The sequence below is a fragment of the Panthera leo genome, chromosome E2 (assembly GCF_018350215.1).
Source record: "Panthera leo isolate Ple1 chromosome E2, P.leo_Ple1_pat1.1, whole genome shotgun sequence".
Lineage (NCBI taxonomy): Eukaryota > Metazoa > Chordata > Mammalia > Carnivora > Felidae > Panthera > Panthera leo.
The window spans coordinates 44,671,291-44,680,912 of record NC_056693.1 but is presented as its reverse complement, the minus strand read 5'-3'; the positions used below and the strand labels follow the sequence as shown (position 1 = coordinate 44,680,912).

The 9,622-nt window shown below is 38.5% G+C and overlaps 1 protein-coding gene across 13 annotated transcripts in view; it reads right to left on the bottom strand.

Moving 5' to 3' along the window:
• Positions 1-1,954: 1,954 nt before the first annotated feature.
• NFAT5 (nuclear factor of activated T cells 5) overlaps positions 1,955-9,622 on the bottom strand; it is a 113,575-nt gene continuing 105,907 nt past the window's right edge. For all 13 annotated transcript variants that reach the window (XM_042920737.1, XM_042920738.1, XM_042920740.1 and 10 more), the window contains 3 exons: positions 7,114-9,613; positions 6,225-6,468; positions 1,955-5,584 (listed from right to left, as the gene is read on the bottom strand). In XM_042920737.1, coding sequence (XP_042776671.1) covers positions 6,233-6,468; positions 7,114-9,613 — 2,736 coding nt within the window. In that variant the 3' untranslated portion in view covers positions 1,955-5,584; positions 6,225-6,232. The remainder of the gene's footprint in view (positions 5,585-6,224; positions 6,469-7,113; positions 9,614-9,622) is intronic.

Genomic DNA, 9,622 nt, shown 5'->3' with positions numbered 1-9,622 from the left:
GCTCTATCCCAAAGCTACCGCTGTGATGCCCTCTCTTTCAGCACCACCACTGCAGCCAGGAGCCAGGAAAGAGGCAAAATAACAAAACCAGAGGGACAGTCAATCCAACTGTATCTTGTTGAAAGGAATTATTACCTTTGTTCTAGAGGGATTCCAATATAACTTCTTCATTTTCTTTGACACTATTTTTCATAGAGATTACAAAGGTTCTGATAGGCAAGAAGTGCACTACGACGAATTCCATGGCGTTGTCTAGTTAGAAAAATGGACTTTACCAGGTTTTATCTAAATTTTGTGTCAGTGATTTATTTTTATCTAAGTAAGATGAGAGAAGATGTTTTAAATACTTCCTTCCTGAAATTTAACTACAAACATTTGTGTGCATGGAGTCTCGCAGACAATAAAATTTTCATTAGCGTTCAGATAAGACCTATCATTAGTTGGTCGAGATGAAGTCAAATTTAGATAATTTATATAAAGCCTCAACACTGTAACTCTAATGTTTATTTTATTTTTCAGAGACAGAGTGCGAGCAGGGGAGGGACAGAGAGAGAGAGAGGGAGTCACAGAATCCGAAGCAGGCTTCAGGCTCTGAGCTGCAGCACAGAGCCCGATGGAGGGCTTGATCTTATGAACTGTGAGATCATGACCTGAGCCACAGTTGGCACTTAAGCGACTGGGCCACCCAGGTGCCCCTAGTTCTATAATCTATTATTTACCCTCCCCCAAAGGAACAATTCTAGCAATGTATCTCTCTGTTACTCTTATGCCAAAGGGAGAGACTTATGAAGTTGTTTTCTCTGGTGATAGAAAAATGGAGAAAAGAATGCTAAATGAAATAATTGAAAGATGGGGCCTACTGAAATAATTTATTTGTTTTTGGCAATAGTGAAAAATGAAATTACAAGAAAGGGGCACTATTATGGTAGAAAGGCACTTTTCCATATGCATTTAGTCTAGATATAAAATATTAATTAAAAATTTTTTTTCTGAAAGAGAAAGTGGAGTAAAAATAGAATTTTATTAATGAATGAGGCTAGAATGGCATGAAAATAAATGGGAATTAAAGAATTAATTAGAGTACTGAGGCAATTCACAAATGATACTATAGGAATTACTCTGATATTTACTGCATTATGAACATTATGTCCACGATTTAGCTCTAGTGACACAAATAAGCGGAGGAGAAAACCTCTTTTTAATATGGATATACCTAACTTAGTAGGGAATGTGCTCTGAGTTTTTTTCCTAATAGAGCTGCTGAACTATACAGTCTTTGTCTTCATGGAGTCCCTCCAAATAAGCAAGGTGTGCAGACAGAACATGGCTGTACTGGTTAGGGATGAAGCCTGTGGTCATAACTTTTTTGTCAAAAAAGTTTTCTGAAACTTTTTGAAACTAAAGCTAACAGACCTCATCAAGTTTTCAATTAATTAGAAAAAAAATTAACAAATCTTAGAACAGAAATTTTCATCAGAATGATGAATAATTCTCAAATTACTCCTAGTGAGTATTTATAAGTCACGTTTGAGACTTTGATTATTAAAGCATTTAATCCTGGTTTTTAATTATTGATCTGTCTAAACAGATTTCACTCTTCTAAAACAAGTGTCTAAAACAGTTTAGATGGCCAAAAAGAATTATTACTTTAGTTCTAGGGGGACTCAGATAGAACTTTTTTCTCATTTGCTTTGACATTATTTTTCCTAGGCAGATTAACTGAGGTTCTGATGGATAAGAAATGCACTATAATGAAATTCTCAACTACAGCATAGACAAAATTACCACAAAAAGAAAGGAAGAAAGGGGGGTCCCTCATTAATTCTGCTTTTCATAATAAATAAAGCCCTTTAAAAACCTGTTCCAGAGAGTCTGGCAAAAACTGATTTGCATTGGCTGCTCTAATTACAAAGGTAACATGATAAAGCTCTGAGGCAAATATGATTTCTAGTTGTCTTCTCCCCTGTTGGTGTGGATATATCATGGAATGACAATAAGGAATAACACACACATACACACACACACACACACAGAAAGATAAGCTCCAAGCATTAAGGTGATTTGCTAAAGCAAGAGCAACTGAATATAACAATATAAAGGACTAAAAAAAGGTTCAGAGTTTATTTAGGTCCTTCTGCCATAAATAAATTTAATAAATTGTTGCTTCCAAGGCCTTTGCTGGCTCATGGAGTCTCTCTCATAGATCGCTATTATTTGTAACATTAATCTGGAAATTGTATTATTAGCACACGTATCAACCACTGACCACTGAGCTAACTCTTTAGTAAGAAGACAAATGTCTTTTGTAACCAAATAGTCAGAATGCTGTACTTAACAGTGACCTTTAGGGGTAGGGAACATTTAACGATGTTAAAAAAAATATCCATCATTATTGAATAAGAATGTGGTAGCATAGCACAGCCCTTGTATAAATAACCACAAAATTTATGAAAATAAAATTTGGGTTTTCTGCCTCCATCCAATCAAGCCACTACAGTTCAGGTGTATGTTCTGTTCTAAACTTAGATACTATAAAACAGAAAATTGGTCCCTGGTAACTTGGCATTGGCGATCAGCATTTTACGATGATAAGCCTCTTGCGAAACAACAGAACAGAAGTCAGCACACAAGCCAGTCTTCTTGCCACCACTTCATCCACAGAGCAGTGCTAAGAAACATTCTAGTTGAAACTTGGTGAGCAAATAGACTTCCTGAGTCTCCTGTGTAATCTCTTAGAAAAAAAGTCAGAAAACTCAGAAATAAACTTACAGTATTTTATTTCTACTACTTATTTTTATACCTGCTGGGTAAGCTCTTTATACCTCTTTATACCTCTGCAGTTAGAGTTTTACATGTTAAAACTGAAGCACTGGATTGTGTGGCTGGTCCTTCTCATAACCTGAACTATATTGGGTAATTTTCCCTGATGCGGTGGGGAGAGATGATCTATTGAGGAAATGCTTTTGGTTCAGAGAATCTATAAAGTAGCTCTGGATATTACAAGATGGGGAAAACGTTATTAAAATTACAAACATGGTTTGTGGTTTTTTTTTAGTGTTATTATAAATAAAAGGCATAGAATACAGAAAGCCAATTAATAATAACAATAACAACAATAAAATATTAAATATATAGTGAGCAAAGACTGAATGGCTCATTCTCATGAAACACCATCTGACACAATTGCCTGATGGGTTTCCTTACTCTAACATTTTGCTGAGTGAAAGATCCAGCAAACACACAGTAAGCTGCCTTTAGCCCACTAATAACATCAAGGAACTGCCTGATGGAATGGCCACAGATGAACAGGTCATTTGTTTCAAAAGATACTTAAATACTCAATAAAGACATAACAAACCCCCCCTCACTGTTATCAGACGCCACGTTGTGGTAGAACATCAGACAAACTCACAAATTTACCACAAAAATGTGTGGCAAAAAAAGAATAGTTTATATATATGTATATATATAAATTTCTATATTTATGCCAATGTACTCACTCAGTACAAATAGCAAAATAGTATACCATTTCCTAAATACAAAATATAGCTTTCCAAAAAAATGAAACACACATTAGATATAAACCATCCAAAACTTGAACGATTGAAAACTGTATTCAAAAGTAAATGACCCAGAGTAGGTCTCTTTCTGAAAAGTTCCCTTCATATCGGCAAGAAGCCTGTACTACTGAAAACGTAATTCAATGCCTCTCAATCAGAGAGAGAAAGAAAGAAAGGGTCAGGGTGGAGGGAAGAATATATAAGAACAAAGAGAAAAAACAAATTAGGAGAAGAGCACATTCAAAGAACTAAGGAGGACCACAAAAAGGGGGAAAAAAATCTGGCTGTATAAACAAAACCAACACCACAATTCCACAAAGTTCAACTAAATGTATAGGATAGAAAACAAATTAAAAAAAAAAAAAAAAACACAACAGAAAAGTAGCCTTCAACAAATAATTAACAGGCTATTTTTTTTGTACACTTAATAAAAATAAATGAAACAGACATGAATACCAAAACATCTTATCTACATATAGAAGCCACACACAATTTGGCCTTAAACTGTATAAACAGCTTTCTACATGCCAAAAGGAAAACGAGACGTAAGCACGTGCCCAAACGACAGGTTGTCGTGAGAAGCAGGCATCCCGTGGGTGGCAAGAACACCCAAAACTGTGTAACTAATGCTACAACTGCAACTGCAAATTCTGGAGTGTGTAATTTTGCTCTCTAGAGACGTAACACAATTTAATTCTTCATTTTAAGTCAATGATATGACCCTGTAAAGCCTAAGGCTTGTGGGAACCATCAGATAAGTGACCACTTCAAACTGTAAAGCACTGAGGTGACAAGTGAATTACACTCACTGCAGTTTAGGGAGAAGTGATGTTTCAAGAAATTTTAGTTTGCTTTTTTTTTTTTTTTTAATTAAAATGTACACTGTTTCCTATTAGAGGGAAAAATTTGAAGACTTCAGGACAGCACCGTTCATGGGGAAAAAAATGCATTGTTTCTTGTTTCTCAGGAATCAGCTCCCCTCACTCCTAAAAGAGTGGCCCCCCCACCCTGCCTGTGCTGCAGGAGTTGCTGGGTTACCCCAGACCAAAGCGGCCTTTTCCTTTAAGTTGCTACAGGGTCACAAAGCTCGTAGTATATTACTAATTGTCTAAAATAAAGTGAAGAAGAGGGGGAAAATAATAAAAATGAACATAAAAAGGGAACACCGGTCCAAGACGGGGATAAGAAGAAAACAGACTGAAGTTGCTCTGTCAGTTTTAACTGCTATAGGAGGATATCAGAACACAATTTACCATGTATTAACCCCTTCATTTTTTTGATAGAGCAAGATAATTATTCTTCTCTGCACAGGTATGGCTAAAACCCTTAATAGAAACACAGAGAATGAACAACTCTCTGGAAAATAAAATCAATAACATTTCAGCTGTTCCTAGATTGTGTGTTGTCTGCCTTTGTAACAAAGAGGCCTCTTATCTGTGTAGAGCTCTTACTACAGTTAACTTGTCAGAATGTTACCCCTTCAGTTTCTCCATAAAAACTGAAAAAAGATTCCTTCATTTTGGCCAATAGCTGTGCTATTTATATTGGAAAACCACAGCCTTACTTTTAGTTACTATTTGAACTTTCCTTTTTCAAAAGCCATTACTTGCCTAAAACAATGCAGGTAAGAAAATATGAATGAAGAACAAAAGTAAACATGACAATATGAATTATTTTCTAATAGCAATAATAACTGAGCAGTCCAGCTTTTGAATTTGAACTATACTTTCAAAGGAATAGCGCCTAGGAAAATAGCAACAATTAATTCTGTCAGCTGGAAACTCAAATAGATTCTCAGTCATCACTGTTATTAGGAATATAAAATATGAAGATGTTAACAATGGTGGCTAATCACTGCAACAGGCAGCACAGGTGTGCTCTTTTGCAGTAAGAGTAAAATCTATCCATTTACTCAATCACAGTTTTTCATACTTTGTTTTGTTTTTAAAGTAACAGTTCAAAAATCCTCATGGAATCACATGATCTCAGGACATCTTGGAATCAGAATTTTCTTCATGGAATTTCTAAAAAAGAAGAAGAAGTTGAATATAACTCACTAAGGAGGGAACAAAATTACAAATTTCCTGCTACCCTGAAAGATTCCAAAGTATATTACAATACTATAAATGATACTGCATCATATTATACTTCCACACACTTTTCTGACTCAGTATTTATTTCTTGAGGAAGGGAGAAATAAGACTTAATTATATCCAATCAATCGTACATTGATCAGGTGTTCTGTCATTCCGTGGTGAAGAAACTTAGAACCAAAAGGATTGCCTAGTATCAATACTATGACCACAAGCTATCATCCAGAATAATTTATTCAAATTTAAAAAGTATCATCTTACATTTTATTTTGAGAGAGAGAGAGAGAGAGAGAGGCAGAGAGAGAGAGAGGGGAGGGAATCTCAAGCAGGTCCCACTCTGTCAGCACAGAGCCTGATATGGGGCTCGATCTCACAAGCCCGTGAGATCATGACCCGAGCTAAAATCAAGAGATGGACCACCCAAGTGTCCCTAAAAATACCATCTTGTGAGAAAGCCGTATTTCAAAAGAGTAGGGTCTAAAAAGTGTTATTACTTAAACCTAAATCTGATAAGAATAATAAAATTTATTGATGCTTTTCAATAAAAAAGAAACCAAAATGCAATACTTACTTATCCAGTTAAAAGGTGCCAGTCAAGTTGTTCCCTTGGTTTTGCAATGAAACAAGCAAATCAATCTTTTCAATGTTCTGGTTGGTGTTTATAGAGGACGTTAGTGAAGAACTCTCTGGCATTTGCTGAGAAAGAAGTGTTGTCACAGGTGGCTGGCCCTCATTCTGTGGTTGGCCTGGCTGACTTATGGCCATCAACTGATCTGGCAATGTAGCTGGTCCAGAAGTTAAAAGCTGACTACAGTCTGCAGAGATATTTAAAATAGAGAAGCTACTTGATTAGTTACTTTCTGTTAAGGTTCATAAGAAGATATTTATTAGTTGTTGGGGGAAATTCACTATCGTGTTTACTCAATATAGAACTAGAAGTGAGGCAACTGATAGCCCTCCAAAACGGTTTTTACCGAACAGTACTGGAATTCATCCCAGGTTTACTCAAAGCAGTATAAAAATACAACTTTGCTTAGTTGGCATCATAAGTCAGTCCTACATGCTTTCCTTGGTATGTAAACATTAACGATGGGTTAACCTCCTTGGAAACTACTTACTTTAATTGGCAGAGATATTTTCTGTCATTCTTACTTCATTTTCAAGTTTACAGCTTAAAATGGTAAACACATTCATTTATATTCATTACCACGTTTAGTCCTCCCAATATCCTTTTCAAGTATATAATTATTACCACCATTTAGATGTGGAAATTGAACCTTCTGCAGGTCAAATAACTTCTCTAAGATCTCACAGTATGTAAGTGGTATGGCTGGGATTGAACTCAGTTCTGACTACAATCTGTGTTCTTAAAACCACCGTGTTTTGCTTCCTTTTAATAAGAGTAAGAATTTGACCATCTCAGCCACTAACATTTAAGAAATAAATTTAGAGTTTCTTACTATTTTGAATGCCAAATAAGAACATTCCTGAAGTCTGTTGAGATGAGCCAGGAGAATTCTGTAGTTGGTTCATTGTGCCTCCAGTAGTGTTGTGAAATAAAGTAGCCTGTGGTTGAGGTGAAGATGTGGCTCCTTGGATTCCAGGCATATTGTTCTGAGGGGAATAAAGAGGAGACTGCTGCATGTCTTGTTGGTTCATACTGGTCTGCAAAGCAGACATGGATGCTGGAGAGAGGAACAGTGTTACTTGCTGCTCTTGAGAACTGGGTGACCCTTGGACTAACTGAATCTGAGGAGAGCTATGGAACAAGGAAGTCTGTGGCGACTCAGACTGGGTAGGACCTGGGTTCTGAAGAGAGGAAACTGTAGGCTGGTTCTGAAATTGCATGGGCTGCTGCTCTTGGTTCATGGGGGCCATATTATTTTGTTGGTGAAAGATGGACTGATTCTGTTGCTCCTGGTTAGCCAGCGCGTTTGGACTTGGGTTGAATATCATGTTTGGCGGTGGCTGCTTCTGAGATGCCATTGTAGCCATGGTGTTCTGATTACTGAATAAAATGCTCTGCTGTTGTTGCTGTTGCTGCTGCTGCTGCTGCTGCTGTTGCTGCTGCTGCTGTTCCTGGGATGGAGAGTTACTCTGGATAGCAACCATTGAGTGCTGTGACTGGAAAATTGTTCCTTGTTGGTTTTGAGGCATTGGATTTGGAGGAAGGGAGCCCAGGGACACCTGAGGCTGAAATATACCCTGCTGGGAGGGTTGGGCCTGTTCCTGGGAAAGCATAGGGGTCTGGATGTGTGATATCGGAGCCTGCTGTTGAAAAGCAGCTTGCTGCTCAGTGTTAGATGTGGACTGAAGCGGAGAAATTGAGTTCTGAGCTGCAAAAAATGAAATCTGTTCTTCTTGGGCTACGGTGTTACTTTGAAGATTATTCATTGGACTCTGGGAAAGAAAGATGTTGGCTGACTGCTGGTCTTGAGGAACAGAAGAGCCCTGTAGCACAGCCATGGTACTTTGCGAGTGAAACATCGGAGGCTGCATTTGTTCCGAGGACGTTGTAGAAGTCTGACTGTGAACGATAGGACTTGGGCTATGAAAAATAGAACCTTGAGTTTCCTGGGAAAGGTTCTGAGCATCGGCAATAGGATTTGGGGGATGAAAAAGTGGAGCCTGTGAATGAGAAGACTGCTGCAAAAAATTCCCAGATTGGAGGGACATCATCTCATTACTTTGCTGGAATAAACCATTACCTTGTTGCTGAGTACCATTATTCTGAACACCCATCATACTTTTCGTAGATGAGAAAAGGTTTACTTGAGGTTGACTGTCCCCACTATGTTGCATCTGGACCATGGTCTGAAAGACACTGTTCTGAATCTGCTTGGCTTGTGCTCCAGTCTCTTCTCCATCTCCTGAACTTGATGTCTGAAACATGGTAGTGCCAGGGGTGGCAACCTGCTGCGTGGTGGTTGTAGTAGTTTCATTTCCAGAAACTGCAGGGGGAGAAGAGAACAATTCGCACTGCATTTGCATGTCCTCGTTGGTAGATAATGCGCTCATCATGTGAGAGGTCTGCTGGTAAACTGGAGATTGCTGAAGGTTTCCATTTGCTGAAGCCGGTGAAGGAAATAACTCCGACTGAATCTGGGCAGCTGCCTGACAGATACTCTGTTGCATCTCCATCACCATTGCAGCCGATGATTCCATCACTTGCTGCTGCTGCTGTTGCTGTTGCTGATTGGACAATGTGTTTTCGCTCTGTGGGTGAACACTTTCGGCTCTTCCAGCTATTAAATTATCTGGTCTAGTATGGACTGTTGGCTCCGTTGAGGAGAACATTCCAGGGCTTACGCTGTTTTGAATTTGACTGACTTGTTGAAAAATGTCTGCGCTAAGCTGTTCTTGAACATTCTCATTACCATCTGGAGCAGAAAACAAAACTGAAGATAACTGTTGTTGTGCCTCTAAAACTTGCTGGACCAAGTCAACATTTCCACTGCTGCCACTAGCAGTACTGCCCGTAAAACTTCCGGCTTGCAAATGCTGAATCGTATTCTGTAGCTGACTCACGCTGTTTGGGGATGGGAAAATATTTGATGACATCTGCTGCTGTAAAGTCTGTGCTTGTTCTTGTAGTGGTGACTGCTGCTGTTGCTGGGATGACTCAGTCAGGTGTGACAAATTAACCACTGTGCCATCAGATTGTAATACTTCTCTGGACTGAGTGTCTCTTGTCTGAAATGGTGTAGCCGGCTGCAGCAGTGCATCACTGTTGGGCAGCTGACTAGAAGCAGAGACTGCTGGAAAGGTACCAGGCTGTGAAATGTCCTGTGTCTGGATAGTTGTCAGGGTGTCTGGGTTGTAGGTCTTGGGCTGAATCTGCTGCTGCTTTTCATTTTCAGAAGGTAAGTGGGAAGATGATGATGATGAAAAAGACCCATTTCCTGCTATGTTAGAGATATTTTCTAATGTTTGTTGAGTTGATCCAACTGTCTTTGTAGTCTAAAAAAT